This window comes from Schistocerca serialis, chromosome 2 (assembly GCF_023864345.2).
Source record: "Schistocerca serialis cubense isolate TAMUIC-IGC-003099 chromosome 2, iqSchSeri2.2, whole genome shotgun sequence".
In the NCBI taxonomy this organism is placed as follows: Eukaryota; Metazoa; Arthropoda; class Insecta; order Orthoptera; family Acrididae; genus Schistocerca; species Schistocerca serialis.
Window position 1 is genome coordinate 615,575,879 of NC_064639.1, and position 17,408 is coordinate 615,593,286.

The window sequence follows — 17,408 nt, forward strand, 5'->3', positions numbered from 1 at the left end:
TTAATGCGTGCATAGTGTGCGTAATGCCTCTGCCAGGGGAATCCCCGTCGCATCTAGAAATAAACTTTCCTGCAAAAAAAGGGGACAAGGCTATACGAGCTGATCGGAATAAAGCTGAACAGGTGAATGCCAATTGCTGTTTATGTCGTTGACTGGGTTTGCAAATGATCAGTGTTGTTATAATTACTAGTGAAATCCATAGAGTCAGACTACCAGAGTGGAAATAAACGACTAAGAGGAATAGAAGGCAGCAAAGATTACGTATTGTTTTTTCCGTGTATCCAAGAAAATTAAATTTTGACAGAAAATTTTTGGCCAGACTGCTACACTATTAAGGACCAGTTATACAGTTCCAGGCTAACAGCCACTAAAGTTCTATACTGGGAGTAGCGAGGAAAACGCGTTGTACGAACACGTAATAACGCCTAACTGGGGAATAAATGCGGTACAGTTAAACTGGTGGCAGTGGCAGGGTTAGTGAATTTAACCAGAGGACAGTCAGGAATAGTTATAGAATTAGTGATGACAAGATTGTTTGTTAGAACAAAGAAGGAGAAGAAACGGGGCCTCACACAAATTACGGAACAATATGACGATTCCAAATTTATATAAAAATTTTGTACTACTGCTTTTCAATCTCATGCTTCAGAAGCTAGAGTGCATGGATGAAATGTGAAACTATTTCCTAACATAAAACTTTTTGCTAGTAGTAGGCCTAATAGGCATTTGATATTGGTACTTAGTGAATTATATTCTGTCGTATTATGAAAATGACCATTTGTGCCAAAACAGTCTCGTTTATTTGGTGCATGTAACAATTGCTGCAATATTAGGCAGGCCTATTTCGTTTTATCTAGCGGACAGTGACAAAATACACGTAATGAGATCGAGAAACCACACTAGTCTTGGGTACTATTTTGCTAACAGCTTTTCTAGTATTAGACAACAACGTTTCGTTTTTCCATGTAGCAAAACAATTACGACCTTTGGTGAGGTAATTTGTTCAAATGTGTGTGAAATCTTATGGGACTTAGCTGCTAAGGTCATCAGTCCTTAAGCTTACACAATACTTAACCTAAATTATCCTAAGGTCAAACACACACACCCATGCCCGAGGGAGGACTCGAACCTCCGCCGGGACCAGCCGCACACTCCATGACTGCAGCGCCCTAGACCGCTCGGCTAATCCCACGCGGCTGAGGTAATAGATTCTTTGCCAGAAAGGAAAGTATGCCATATAAAGCTGTGGCAAGATTAGAGAGGAAAGAAAAGCTAGGGCTTAAGGATTGAAGAAATGTGTACTGTCTTGCTTATCTCTTGTCTTTACTCATTTTATGTATCCTTATTTAATTTTATGTCACACAAAACAGCAAGTTATTAGCTAATATGCAATAAAGACTGCAAATTTTCTGAAGAGTCCTTGTTCTGCCGGTTACAAATAATCCCATCCAGTATTAATTGCAAGAATTGTTCTTAAAGGGAAAAGAGAGAGAGAGAGAGAGAGAGAGAGAGAGAGAGAGAGAGAGAGAGAGAAGGGGCAGGGTGTCAAACCAGCTGACTGGGAGCAGGAGAGGCACCACAGAACATTTTAATTTCCGCTGGCTTGAATATAGTTTGGTGGCACATATTACAAAATAATAAACATTTGAATTCCACAGGGTGAAATATAGAGACATGCGATGGAAGAATGCTGCATGAAGAGGCATGGCGCTGCACTTCGGCACACTTAAGACCAAATAACATGTCTTACATTCCCTCAAACATACATGTTTTATGTATCATACTCTTCAGAAAGATGTGCGCTACAAAATGAAGATATTTTTGAAAAGTCTATTTTTAAAATTTTTAGCATCCTACGTCAAATGCTTGAGGGAGGGGGAGCGCCACTATCTAATATTGTCCAGGTTCAGAAATATCGTAGATCTGGACCTGGCGCACAGAGCAGTCTGAGTTGTAGTGGGGAGGTGGTAATCTCCACGTGACCCATGTTACCGTTAAGTGGTTTTGCTGTTTTCTCTTCGTTAATTGCTCTCATGTCAAATGAAAACAAATCGGATTTCTGTGGCTAGGAGCTATCAAGTGAATTAAAATACATTCACATAATTACGGAAAGCTAAAATATGTTATTAGTTTCAGATTTTATTTTGTTTCCACGTTTCTGACAGTCAAGCATTAATCACCTTGCAGAACAATGAAGTTATTTTTGTTGGTTTGTTTAAGAAATTTTGCTTCTGCTGAGGCAGTAAATTTATTTGAAACGAAGTGTTTGATTCCACACTATTGGCTAGTTTCAACTGTTTGCTGCATTTCAAGTTCACGTTTTCATCTTCTAGCACGTATGGCATTATGACATAATAAAGAACCAAACATACAGTACTGGTACTGCAAGAAAATTTATACCTCCATCTGGACATACGAATGTGCACTTTAAGCCGAATTATGCATTTTGGTATGTTTCACAAAATTCCCATACTCTTGGAATGTCCTATAATGTCTTGTTTCCTTTATGACATAATGTAAGATCTTTTAATGTTTTACACGTATGAACGTACGGGCTTCCTGCGTCATCGTAGCTGCGCAAGCGCGGCGACGCCTGTTATCTGGTGCTTTTTGGCAACTGCTGAAACGAGTCTAACAGGTCGAGGGAAAATATTCCAAATGATTGTTTGAAAAGCGTTACTTTCAAAGTAAATTTCCTTATAAGCAAAAAGAACTCTGTTCGCAAATGTCCGATGAATTTCTTAAATCACAGAGCGTTTGACTCTCATTCAAAAATCGGATCTTTGAGGACGACCATTGACAACATTTTCGAGCCCAGCAGATCAGACATTTATGTCGTTGTTAAAAATTTTAGTGGCATATATGTGTGATGTATCTTGAAGTGTAACACACGCAAAAGAAGATCAACATTATGTGTGAAAGCTTAGCTTCTCTTGCAGCTTATTAATCTTAGAGACCAATATTATACATGAAAGCTTTTCTTTTCTTGTAGTAATACTGTGTATATTCATTTAAACTATTACCGTTACCTATTTGTGTGTTCGCGCTGCTTAACAGTGATATTCGTATTGGCTGACTGTCACATGTCCTATGCTCTGAATATCCGCTGTCAACGGCTGAAGCTATGGCTTGACGTGAGCTGCGACTCGCTTACAGAAGCGCATCGCTATCTCGATTTCAATCCTTCAGAAAGTAACATGCGGTGTTTGGTGGAATTCATATTTATACTTTCATAATACGAAAATATGCAGTATACATGTTGCTGCACATCAGACATCTTTCCAAAACGTGTTTTTTCCCTGAGCTTCGTTTTCTAAAGTGCCGGGAAATTCTATGCCGGTGTATAAAACCACAACCATCAAAAGGATTGATAAGTTTTACGGTTACAAGGAAGTATACTGTTACTTAACATGGAAAAAGTGTATTTTCATCTGGGAGAAAGTGTATTTCTAACCGGGAAATCCGGGAAAAATCCGGGAATTTTTTTTCCTCGGCCACGTATACACCCTGTTGATAAAACTACTCTTGTTTGCAAGGCTTATGTGATACATTTTCAACAGCTGCATATCATGGTCTGACAGACTGTTTAAGATTTGTGTCATACATTTGTTATCATTGAAAATAATCAGTTTTCGAAAATGTAATGTAACTGGATAGATACAAAATCTACTTGTCAAGCAACTGCAGGAAAACGCATTTATAAATGGTATTATTTATGCAAGATTTCGGAGCTCGTAACGCCTCCTTAAGGCAAAAGGTTTGAAAGGGAGGGAAGGGGGTGAAGGAAAAACACTATTTAGAAAAAAGGGTAGAGTTCAGGAAAGTCATCCAGAACCCGGGGTCGGGGGAGATCTATTATGATCTACAGAAATATTGTCAATCAGTATCGTGCAGTTCATTGACACACTTGTGAGAAAGTCGACAACTGCCCTCAGGTTAAAAGAACTCATTACATTCTCAGATTGTGTCCTGTCATTATTACAAGTAAGAAAAGGTACATTAAAATCACCAAGTGTGAATATTTATTTGGATTTTGAGAATAGGGAAGCAAAAATCATTATATTTACTTGTGGAATATGCTGTACTCACCATTCATGATAGTTTGTAAACAATAATCACATAAATAGACAGCGTATTTATGAGGAGTCCAATGAAACAAGACTCAAAATGTTGGTCAACACAATAATTATTTACATATGTAGACATATATACTACATTATTTTTAACAAACATTATCACACCACAGTTCTCCATTGTATTCCAAGTGTAACAAGCACTTAAGTTGATTTATCTAGTTGCACCACTTCTAATTTCTGTCCTTTCCACCATATGGTGAATAGTGAAAATAACATATGGGAATTGGCATTGTCAATTGAATTGCCATCATTAATGCAGATGACAGTTGGCCCTGTTTGTTTCTTAGACCTGTTATATTTTAGTGAAATATACAAAATTTACTATTTTCTAAAATATTTGTTCTGACTGAGTAGTTCTGTTGGAAATTGAAATTAGAGCTTATAAGACGTGCACTTGCAGTTATGCGAGTTAAGGTAGTCCTCAAACAGAGGCTGGGTACCAAAAATCCTGCAGAATTGCAAGTTTCCTGATTCTTGCACTTCTTATGCTTGCCTCTGATATTAGTAATGATGATAGAGGCATATCAGGTAGTGAAAGGTCTTGCCATACTGAAATTTGTGGAGGGCCCAATATTTTTGAAAGGCCTTGAGCTACTGATGCAAGGACAATAGCTGATGAAGTTTCTGAAACTGTTGCTGATGAAGGCTGGGAGACAATTGTTGTAGGTATGGTGTCTGCTTTTCAAGATAGCAAAATCACTGTTGCTGCACCTTAATTTCGTATTAATGTTTCTTTGGTTCTTCCATCATTTGCACAGATATTGTTGGGCCCTCTATACTAGCCATTGCTGGTGGGAGAACTGGGGTGCTGTTTACTTTGGATGTCGATATAACAGCTTTTATTACTGTGGCTCACATGGCATCTTGCATCTTTACCCCAGTTATTTCTGTGCAGACCATGTTTTGTAAAGAGCAATGTTACAAAGCTGTCAACTGGTGAGAAAGTTGCATTGGGAAATGATTTCCAAATTTTTTGTAGTTTCCTATTAGTTCTTGTAGTTTCCTATTAGTTCTTGTGGTTTCAATATTTACCTGATATTTTTTTTTATTAACTTGTGCCTCCATGAAACACCACAGTGAGAAAGTTTATATATTGGTTACTTTGAAGTTTATCTTTTAAAACCTTCATTGCTCATCTACTTTCATTACAATAAACGACGTTTGCTCTCCCTTTCAAAATAACTTTCTGCTAGGGTATAAAGAGCTTTCACCATTTTGTAGAACTTTAGGTACAGGAGCTCCTGGCTTGACTGCAAGCTATATCAAGTCTTTGTTGAGTATTATGTAAATTTTGATGGTTCCTCTTCCATCGATATCAACAAAGACCTGTATTTCGCAATTTTTGTTCAGTACCTTGTTATATGTGTGATTTATTTTTCATTCACTTTTATTGGTGTTTTATCACTATATTCCCAGTCACCAAATAATATTGATATTTCTCATACTGATTGCCATTGTTAACAATTCTGCAGCAATTTGGACAGTTGTCCATTTTGACAGAAAAATTTTGCTTAAGATCTGTGCTTAAAGACATCTGGGTTCAATGATAGTTAACAGCTAAGGTATATGGATCTCTGACCCACTTACCACCTGGAATTATGAGCAGACTTAGAAAATTAGAGCTCTGTTGGTATGTCTTGTTGTAATTACTGGTAATTCTGATGCTAAGTAATCTCTGCATGGATCAATTCACAGTTCTCCCTGTAGTGTAGAACTTGATAGCATTTTGATTTTGTAGTGTGTTTCATTTATTATGTTGGTTAGAGCATTCAACTGTTTACTAAGATCAGAGCAGACTGTGTATAAGTTATCTGTTGCAAGTATTTCTTCTGTAGACAAATCAAAAAGTTAGATGTTGATGTTTGATATATTTCAGAATACCCTGGATGGTCGGATGGCAGACCAAAACCTTCACCACGAAAAATGAGGAAACGCCAGGTGAGTAATAATCAGAATATAAAGTTCCTGTCCTCATATAAGATTTAAATTATAATAGCATTTTATACATTGCATTGTACTGTGAATATAAAAGATTTGTCTGCAAGTGACAGCAGAGTAGTTTTTCTGAATAGGAAATGATACACCATTGTGTTAATGCTTATCTTGACATATTGAGGGTTTCCAACTTTCTCAACAAGCTTTTCCACCCATTACAGTCATCAGTTATATGCATCCATGTTGCTTCTGCTTGTGTTCTAATGTCTTCCATCCACCTTCCTTTTGGTAATAGTCAAAACTTTCATTGTCTCTTTGAAGCCAGCAAAAATATCTGTGGCACAGTCACCTTCTATTCACATGGTTACATATCCTGCTCACCTTCATTTCATTGATATTAAAATCATGGTTGTGTCTTTCATTCTAGTCTGTTGCCCGATCCCCTTGTTTGTTGTCCTGCTAGTAATTCACAATACACACCCCTCCACTACTTGCTGAGTGACCGTCAGTTTTTAAATGTACAATGCAGGTCGGTCGGTATTTATATCCTTGATGACTTTCATTACTTGGGCATTAGGACATGGTTAAAGGTGTGAACCAATGCCCAATGTTTTGTCCCCTCAGATACTATAAAGACACAGTTAGTGTTTTCAAAGTTAAACAAGCTCACTAACAGTGACATAGCTCTTGTGTTTGAAACAGTTTATATGAGTTCTGTAACGTCAGTCTACCAGCTCACTGACGATGGCCAAAAAGATGTAAAGCTGAAATATCAGTTAAAGAATTGAAATTTCTGCAGCTAGATGCCCAAAATCTAATGAATCTGTCCATAAGCCAAAAAAGTTGAAAGTGACCTAAATTAGTGCTTCTTGAAGAACCATCAGATTACATTCCTGGAGTCTCATGTAAGGGAATCATGGACTATAACTGACTCTTGTCTTTCACACTAATAACTTTTCTATTTAATTTTAAAATATTGTCTGCTGCACTTCATTGTTAATTTCCGACTCTCTCAATCCAGTTGTACCTCCTTTTACACTCAGTAACTTTTCAGGCTTAATCCTTGTGGACTCCCATTTTCTCTTTTCTCCAGGCAAAGGACTCTCAAGTTCTTAAGCCTAATGAATTTTAAACTGATTTATGTATCCACTGATTTGCTTTTGCATGGAAAACACCTTTCATATTTTATTGCACTTTATTCTGTCTGTTATGTTCAGTATTTAACATTTTGTGTTTCATTTGTAAGTAGCAAAAATATTATCAACTGTTTCAGTATTTTGCGGTTTTTTTCTGTTCATTTAAATAAACGAACAGATGTGACAGTATTTAACTGCTACTGACATGCTAGGCATCATGCAGATTTGTATAAATGAAATAATGAAAGCAAATAAATAAAGAAAAATGTTGTTAGCAGTAAGATTTTAATTTCATGTATGTAAGGACACATATTTAATGCAGTGTAACAAACATAGAGAAGATGGAAACTTTCTGCCAGATAAAAAACTGTGTGCCGGACCAGGACTCAAGGAAGAAGTTTTATGAAATTTGAAAGGCAGGAGATCAGGTCCTGGCAAAAGTAAAGCTGTGGGGATGGGTTATGAGTCATGTGCAGATAGCTCAATTGATAGTGCACTTGACCACGAAAGGCAAAAGTGCCAGGTTCGACTCCCAGTCCAACACACAGTTTTACTCTGCCAGCAAGTTTCATATCGGTGCACACTCTGCTGCAATTTATGCATCTTTTAATTTTATAGCATATTTGAAAATGCTTTCAACATAATTTAATTCCTTGTGAACTTTATTTCAGACAAACTGGGATTCACCTTTATCTGGTGATTATTCAGCTGCCCTCAAAGGTATGTACCTGGCAAAGGAGACGCCAGATTATTGTTGGTGAATGTGGGTACAGTAGGGGTATATTCTGTTTATATCGATTGCCTTCAATTGCTTACAAGGCCTTATTTAGTAGAGTATCGGATCGCCACAATGGGGGATAACAACATTGAGCACCAAGCACATTGCAACTCCTTCACATCCACGCCTCTCATCTGGGAACAAGTAATGGACTCCTCCAATATTTTGTGTATTCCTGCACCATTGATCAGAGACTAGCATCAGCCTGACTAAGGAATTACCATCCCATGCATAAGCTGCCAATAACACAAGACAAACTGCTGCATTTGCAGTGCCATGACCAGGAAAGGTGCCGATGATTAGCACCGTACTGTGTTCAATGATGAATCACTGCTCTACACTGTCCCAAATGACAGAAGTTCAATTTTACCAATGTTTTGGAGAGGCACATTGGTGTTAAGCCTGGTGTCATGTTGTGGAGAGCTATTGGGTTTGAGTCAGATCATGGGTGGCAGTAATTGAGGGAACTATTCTGGCACAATAGTACACAATGGACATCCTGCATCCTCATCTGTTACCTCTTGTGCAATAGTTCCACTGTGCCATTTTTCAATGGGACAATGCTCGTCCAAATATGTCACATGGCTCTGTGAACTGTCGGCGTAATGTTAAGGTACCCCTGAACCAGAAAGATATCCACATCTACCCCCCAATAGATCATACGTGGGATCAGTTCAATTGTCAACTCTGTCCCAGTGCCAATATCCAGGATATCAAGGATGAATTACAGTAGTTGTGGACCAGCCTGCCTTGGGAGAGAATGTGACTTTATGATAGCCTTCCCAAAAGCATCAGTGTGGGCTCATTCTACCAAGTTCTTTGTAAATGTGACTTATTCTGTAATCACTGAAGTAACATCACATATGCTGTCAACCAGTGAAACTTCATTTCCTTTCTTCATCCCTTTCTGGTTGCTGCACATTGTTTTTCACACAGTGTATTATCTCACAGCAATAAATCCTTGTACTCCAATATGATTTTCATTCAATACATTATAACTTTTTTGGTAGTAGATAATAGACATTCTTTGATTTTCTTATTCTGTGACATCTGGTGGTTTCTTTTGAAACCACATTCTGTGAGATGGGTGGCATTTGACATCCTGGGTTTGCCACCTGCCAATAAACAGTGTTGGACTGCCACCATGGGCTGCAAACAGTGAAAAGATTCATTAGCAATTAATGTATATAGAACTTTTCACTACTTCTCAGATGAAGCAAATTTGTTCATTTATGAACTTTTGGGACTTAATTTAGGTATATGTGTAAAAACCATTCACAAATCATGAATATGTCTTCTCATGTAGCATAACCCTAACAGTAGATAGTAACTATTTTGTAGACACTTTTATGGTATGTGGATAATGTAGATTTATTTTGTCTTCCAGCCACTTTCTTACAAACATGAGACTGGAATTTTATTTTTATAGCTAAGTCACACTCTCATGCATTCCTCATTTCTTGCCAACAACAACAACAACAACAACAAGTTTCATTTGTTTCAGAAATAGTTCTTCACTTATCAGAAATATAATATGGTACCAAAGCCACACTCTCGTTGGCTTGTGGTCTTCCTGATGCAGTAGTCAGCACTCCCTAAAGGGAAAACTCAGTACAGATCACAAATTTTGTTTGCTTATTGAATGAACCACTGCAGGAAGGCTATTGAGGCTGAGATATACTTTCAGCAAACTACCAAGTCCCTAGTGGTTCTGCTTTTGTACTGATGGAGAAAGTAATTGGTTGATGAAATAGTTAAAGGGTGACTGGCCAGATGTCAGTGTCCAGCAGGCACTACATTTCACCAAGTGACATCATCAGGTATGCTGAGATGTGAATACTTTTATCTCTTCCCACACCCCACTCCATCCCTCCCTCCCTCTGACTTGCTGCCCCTTTCACGATGTGTGCCGAGGAGTGGCGGCTACCCCTGGCCACATCATAACGAGAGCAGCTGGTTGGAGGGTAGGGGGTTGGGGGGATATGTGATAATAGTTCCACACCAGCTCCTAAGCAGCCAGTTCACCAGCACATCTGATGATAATGTGGTTGCTTGCTGAAATATTGTGGCTGTTGGACACTGAAATCCAGCTGTTCACCTGCAACTATTTTGTCATGAATTATGCCAGGAGAATCTGAAGAAGCACACGTGATTTGTTGATTACACCTCAAAAGAGAACAGGTTCTGATTCTACATATAAGTGGATAAAGACAGTAATGTTAGTATCTGTATTGTGGGAGATTATCTCATAATGAATATTCACATGTATTGATAAACAGTGAGATTTATTTTTGCATAGTACTGTAAATTAAGGGTTCTCTGTGTATTCCACATCTGGAGCTGATAATTGAGCAGTGATCTCTTGTGATGACCTGTACTTTTGATGAGAATACTATGGTCGTGTTGTCCAGGCATCCACCGAGTCACGTGGAAGTTTTCATGTAGACAGTATTACCCTCAATGACAGTCCTCATGGAAACACATTACAGGCTACTTTGATAGGGGTAATCTGCTCTGAGCCACAGGAGAAAATGAGGCATTGGAATTTTATGATGCTTTCACGTTTATGGAATCAGAGCAGCTTGAAATTAAATTCTGATGTAGATCTGTTTGTATAATGTATAATTGTAATGTGTATAATTGTTGCTGTTTTACACCATACATAAAATAAACCTTAATTTTCTATAATTTTTAAATTGGTGTTCAGATTTGGGGCTGATAATTTGAGTATCTAGACGTATGCTATCCTATTTCTCAACAAGTGGGATATATTATCAAATACTGGTTTCACATATTTCTTACTTTCTAGCAAGCTTCCTTTGTTGGTACCATTCTCCATCCATCTGCTAATTTTATGAAGTCTCTAAATCCGTCAGGTACACTACCCGATAATTATCAACATTATTTTTGTTTTGAAATCCTTACAAAATAAAGAAATCATATCTTTGAATGACTTCAATATTTTCCCATGACAGTACACGTATATGGTTACTAATATACTTTACAGTAAAATTCCAATGTTCTGCCAATATATATGAATAATTAGATATTATGAATTAATTAGATAGATGTGTGCGTGTGTGCGTGTGTGCGTGTGTGTGTGTGTGTGTGTGTGTGTGTGAGAGAGAGAGAGTGGGGGCGGGCAGTAGGTATACAATAAATGTGTGTTTAAACTAAAAAATCTAATGGTAGTTCACTTAATATACTAGTAAACTTCTTGGCTGCAGGACAGAGAGAACTGTTGGTTATCTGTGTTTCATTTTGTTATTCCACACATATTTAACTTGTGGCCTGCAATTTCACCTTTAGGAATGAGAGCAAAGCAACCATTCCATCTTCGAGGGCAAGGGCACAAAATGCGAAGATAAGAAGAGCAGCCTCTTGACACATGATGTGCTGAATTGTGTTTTACTACTACTGACTGATGGTGTATTGTACTTTAAATCCATCATAAAGTAATTGTTGTTTTATTATGTTGCTTTACATTTTGCAAACAAGTTCTGTTTGTTCTCATAAGGCATTTCCTGAAGATTAGCAGTATTAAAATATTAAATTTTTTGTTGTGTTACTTGTTGAACATTAGTGTTGAAATCTTTATCAGAGTAGAATTGACTGTAATATTGTTTGTTGAATCATTGACTATTGTTAACTGTTTCTTCAATCTCTAATTTGTTATTGATATATAGCATGTCATTAAGTCTGGTCATACTTGCTTTAATTTATCAGATGAGGACTACAGAGGATACATTTTTTCTTCTGGTTTGTAAATAAAATGAAAGATAAACTCAGAAAATTTGTTTCTAGAACCTGGATTTCTAGTATAGGAATTAAATATCGCTGTACAGCTGTCCGCACTGTAGCCATACTTCTAACAGATCCTTTCACTATAGTACCCATTACAGTGATGGAGGTTTTTCATATGTCAGGCCCTCATTATTTGTTGGCAGAGGAAATGAATACACACCATATTTGGTGTAGCTCCATCCATAATAGTCAGTGGCAGCTAAATCTGGTATGCAGCAAGAGACTACCAAAAATGTGGATATAGGATAACATTCCACTCAAATAGAAAACGAAATGTTCAAAATCCTTCTGTGCCTGTGGTGGTAACGCACCCTGTTACATACATCTGGAAACTGTCTTCACAGGCACTTAGATGGTGTACTAGTTGTCGCAGAGTATACAAAACAAAAAATCATAGTCAAGTTCATTGGTTTATTTAATCAGTTTCATCATTGTTAAAAATGCATTTCATAACCTTCCAATCTATCTCACAGACTCAAAACTAAAAATAGTTATTTTTATATCTTGTGTTTAGGCACTGTAATAATTACATACACTCTATTACTTATTGTAAACCATTTCTTAGAATTTGGCCTCCACATTGTCAGTTATAGTAGTTTAAGTTGAAAAGATGATATATCAATAGATTTTTTTACTCCTTTGAGTTGTTCTGTGACTTAAGTATGTTATTAATTATTTAGATAAAACTTACCCATTTATGATTTGTGATGGATGAAGCCAAAAGTATTAGCACAGTGGTAGTGTTCTTCTGTGTGTCAGATTCAAGCTTTTTTTCCATTGGAGATTGCTATATTTATTGGCATACAATGGCAGTGAATGGTGAAACTAAAAACATCATTGACAAATTTGAGTTTATCTTTCATCAAATACTGTGTTATTTGAACTCCTCCTCTTCATGTGAAGGTATATGTTTTGTCCTCTCTTCAGTGATGAATAATTTGAAATGTCAAAGATCTAGTCTGGTTTTGAATTTTTCTAAATGTGATTTTTTTATAGTTCCTTTTAAATATATTGTTAACATTCTTTATTTTTTTTCCCACAACTACAAACAACACTTTTCACTTTTACACTAGATTCCAAAGAGGAGAAATAGTTTAAATGTAAATTTTTCTAGTTGATCAATCAAATGTTTGATGGCGTCTTAATATTTCAGTCAGATATGCAGCAGTTCTTGAATCAGTATTTCAGTTCTGTAGTTTTTAGTAAGGTATCCCTTCAATAAACATTTTGTATTTGTTAAAAATCCCAAAACTTCACTGACGTTGAGAAATAATATTTAATAGGCCTGGTTTTTGTAGGTGAGAGGAACATTCAGCTATCCAAATAGTGCTGTAATTTAGTTTTCTTATACATTTAATACCTAAACTAAGTTCTTATTGAATTGTCAAACAGAATCAACAGTAAGTAGATGATTTATTGACAGCTAAACATCAGCATATTATTATGGGACACACTGTCTTCACCTTATCCTCAAGGAGGTTTGGGATTACTTTGTTATGGTTTTTTTTCCCCTTCAAATTTTGTGAAGATAAGGATGTGTTTTTAAATTTGAATGCACAGGATTACGTAAGTATTCTTTATGTCTTCAATAGATCAACTGTGGAGGGCTGTTGCTCCAGATCATAAAAACTTGAAAATTGTGATGAACTCTGACAATTAAAAGATAGTAAAAGTGTAAAATGAAACACTGAAAATATCATTCTATAAAGTTTTATGGCCTATTTGCATTTAGTGTTGATACTTCATCCAAGTTATTAAGGGAAGCTGCACACTCTCACTGCTTAGGATTTGTATAATAATTTCAGATAGTTATATTATATGTGTGAAATGTGCATAATTTATTTCCACTTACCTGTTGCTAAGAGAATATTTATCTTCTGCAGTTATGTGTTTACTTTTCTTTGATATGTGGACTAACAAAATAAAGCTATAGCAATTTGTGTCTAATTGCATAAGTTTTTATTGTGACACAGGTTGCTATGCTCTATTTTTATTTTATTGGATAATGATATAAAATAGAAATAAGACAAATATACGTCATCAATACATTCAACAGTTTGCACCAGAACAAATATTTCTGCTCCAACCCTTAAATTTTAGTGAATTACACCTGGTATTAACACGTAACACTAAAATTATTGGAGAAAATTGAACATTTCAGTCAGAATGAGTGAAAAAAGATTTCCCTCATATTCACATAAGGTATGAAATCTCACTTTAAATCATGTTTGTAATGTTATCTTACTATGGCCACAAATTTGGCGTTTGAAAGCCAATAACATGAAATGTCTCCAAAAATTTATAGTCCAATATCAGACATAACAAAATGCCAAAGTTCAATTACATTTGCTCAGTGTAATTAGTAATCCATTAAACTCTAAGTGTCTGGCAACTTTAACTCAACACAATCAAAATTAAAACCTCAATGGAACAATTTTTTTACAGAATAAGTATAGATTGAGATAACAGTGCTTTTGTTTCACTTACTTTAGTAATTTGCAGTTATATTTCTTGACTTCATTTATGCAGTGTTGTGTGTTGATTGCAGTCATTTTGAATATAGTGACTTGTTCATTTCTAAATATATACCAGAGATCAGTTCTGGACCAGTGTGTTACTGAATTTAATAAAGGTTTCGTGTAATAAACTGAGACGTGTGTCATTGATCATCAATGTGAAAATATGACACTGTTATTTATTATATTGATTTATATTTGAAATAAAAGATGAATGAGTTATTTGCTGTGCTTTTTCCCCTCACATGAACACAGGATATCACTTAATTGTTTTCCCCACAACATTCATTAATACATACATGGGTAACATCAATGTTCGTGCACAATATTTGTACATGGAAATTTCATTGTAGAGTAACAAATCTGATAGAGATAGTCATATTTTGTTGTAGAACAAACATGAACATTTGATAAAATTTAGGAACTTTTAATCAATGAGAATTAGAACTTCTCTGGCAAGGCATTTATTATGATATTACTTACACTGTGTACAGAGTGCAGTGTTGCAGTGCCTGTGTTATTCTGATTATAATGCAAAGTTCCTTTGGACATGCATGCATGGTTGACGACTTATGGAAGTTTGAGTCTGGCCATGAGTCATGCACAGATAGCCAAATGGTAGGGCGGCTGCTTGTGATAAGCAGGAAATCAAGGTTCGAGTCCTGGTGCGGCACAGATTTTCATTGTCATCATTCCATTCTACAGCTGATGGTTGTTCTTATTTGCAACTGCGAATTCATTTAATGTATGTACAGAGTTGTCACGAACAGTTTAAAAAGCTTGTAAGGGTGTTGCAGGATAAGTTCTGCTAAGAAATAATTGTTAAGGAAAAAAATCAACATGTTGTGCTGTTTCTGAGTAAATTAGCAATGAAGTTTGCCAATAATGCCTTTGAGCAAGCAAATTCGAGCAGCCCACCAGAGAGGGTGTCACCAATCATCATCTTTGTTTGGTTTTCTAAAAACAAACAAGAGTGTGATGCAAAAAATTGGACATAGGATGGTACTAAGGATTGAACCCGGCTGCCCACTTTGACATTGGATGCTGCCTGGTAGTGTTTCAGGCCGGCTGCTGTGGCCGAGCGGTTCTAGGTGCTTCAGTCTGGAACCGCACGACCGCTACAGTCGCAGGTTCGAATCCTACCTCGGGCATGGATGTGTGTGATGTCCTTAGGTTAGTTACATTTAAGTAGTTCTAAGTTCTAGGGGACTGAAGACCTGAGACGTTAAGTCCCATAGTGCTCAGAGCAATTTTTAGTGTTTTGGGCGCATGGCGCAGTAACAGAAGTGTGTAAGCTGAGCAGACGTGGACAAGGGATCATCCTAGCAAAGATATGGATTCCAAATGGGAAATCCATTGAGATAAGCAACTTTGACAAAGGGCAGATTATTATTACTATGCAGAGCCTGTGAATGAGTATCTTGAAAACAGCAAAGGTGGTTGAATGTTCATATGGTTCAGCTAGGAGCATCTATGGAAAGAGGTAGGAGGACAGTGAAACTACCACTAGTTGCTAAATAGTTGGACATCAGAGCACAATGCTGGTGCACGCGCAAGTGTTTTGGAGCACACCATTCATTGTACACTGTTGAACATGGAGCTCGTCAGCAGACCACCCCTACCTGTTCACATGTGGACCCAACATTATGATTGCAATTTGCATGGGACCAATCGTCAATCTGTGGAAATGTGTTGGCTTTCCAGATGAATTACATTTTTGCTACAATAGGTCAGTGGTCATCTCCACAAATGTCATCATGGTGGATAGAAATGTGCAGCACACCATGGATGCAGGCTGGCAGGAGCAGTGTTATACTGTGGGAGATATTCTCCTGTACTTGCATTGGAGCTGTGGCAGTAATCGAAGACATGCTGACAGCTGCGAACCACCTGCATCCCTTCATATTTGAAGTTTCCCCCAAAGACAGTGTTATCTTTCAGCAGTACAATTGTCTATCTCAAAGCCAGAACCATGCTATAGTCATTTGAGGAGCATTATAGTAAACTCATGTTGATGTCTTGGTGACCAAATACACCTGACGTAAATCCTATGTAACCCATGTGGGTCGCTATCAGGCACCATCACCGCATACATAAATCAGTGACCCATTATTCACGCAAATTACATGACCTGTGTGTAGACATTTAATGCCACATACCTACAAAAACTACCATCAAATGGTCAGATTCCAGTATCAGTGATGTATTCAATTCCCAAAATGTCGAAACAAGCTATTAAGCATGTGGTCATAATGTTTTTGCTCATCACTGTACATTGAAGACATATTAAACATTGTTTCTTTTTCTGATACGGGAATTCATACATAAAAACACTGGTGTAAAAGGACAAGAAAAATATTCACAAGTCCTATTTAGGTCATTGCTGTGGGAATGTTATATATATATATATATATATATATATATATATATATATATAAAAAACAAAGATGATGTGACTTACCAAACGAAAGCGCTGGCACGTCGATAGACACACAAACATACACACAAAATTCAAGCTTTCGCAACAAACTGTTGCCTCATCAGGAAAGAGGGAAGGAGAGGGAAAGATGAAAGGAAGTGGGTTGTGTCTGCTTGTGTCTGTATATGTGTGGATGGATGTGTGTGTGCGTGTGTGTTTGTGTGTGTGTGAGTGTATACCCGTCCTTTTTTCCCCCTAAGGTAAGTCTTTCCGCTCCCGGGATTGGAACGACTCCTTACCCTCTCCTTTAAAACCCACTTCCTTTCATCTTTCCCTCTCCTTCCCTCTTTCCTGCCAGCGCTTTCGTTCGGTAAGTCACCTCATCTTTGTTTTTATCTATAATTTTTCCCACGTGGAATGTTTCCCTCTATCCTGGTACCCATGGCTATTCTCTTTAATTGTTGGTATGTCTGGCCTTCGAAAGTGAAGAAGTTGTGGGTCAGGATGAAGCTGGCTGAGGTAACGAGGAAAGAGGTTTTAGGTAGGGTGGCAGGTGATCGACGTGAAAGGAAGTGCTCTATTGCAGCGAGGCCCTGACGTGCGGAATATTTGTGTATAAGGAAGTGGCATCAATGGTTACAAGGATGGTTTCCGGGGGTAACAGACTGGGTAAGGATTCCAGGC

At 37.2% G+C, this 17,408-nt stretch overlaps 1 protein-coding gene across 6 annotated transcripts in view; it reads left to right on the forward strand.

Moving 5' to 3' along the window:
* The window catches only part of LOC126457665 (transmembrane channel-like protein 5), a 294,095-nt gene extending 282,552 nt beyond the window's left edge, over positions 1-11,543 (forward strand). For all 6 annotated transcript variants that reach the window (XM_050094160.1, XM_050094162.1, XM_050094163.1 and 3 more), the window contains 3 exons: positions 6,013-6,074; positions 7,879-7,927; positions 11,295-11,543. In XM_050094160.1, the coding sequence (XP_049950117.1) occupies positions 6,013-6,074; positions 7,879-7,927; positions 11,295-11,353 (170 nt within the window). In that variant the 3' untranslated portion in view covers positions 11,354-11,543. The remainder of the gene's footprint in view (positions 1-6,012; positions 6,075-7,878; positions 7,928-11,294) is intronic.
* The last annotated feature ends 5,865 nt before the right edge of the window (positions 11,544-17,408 follow it).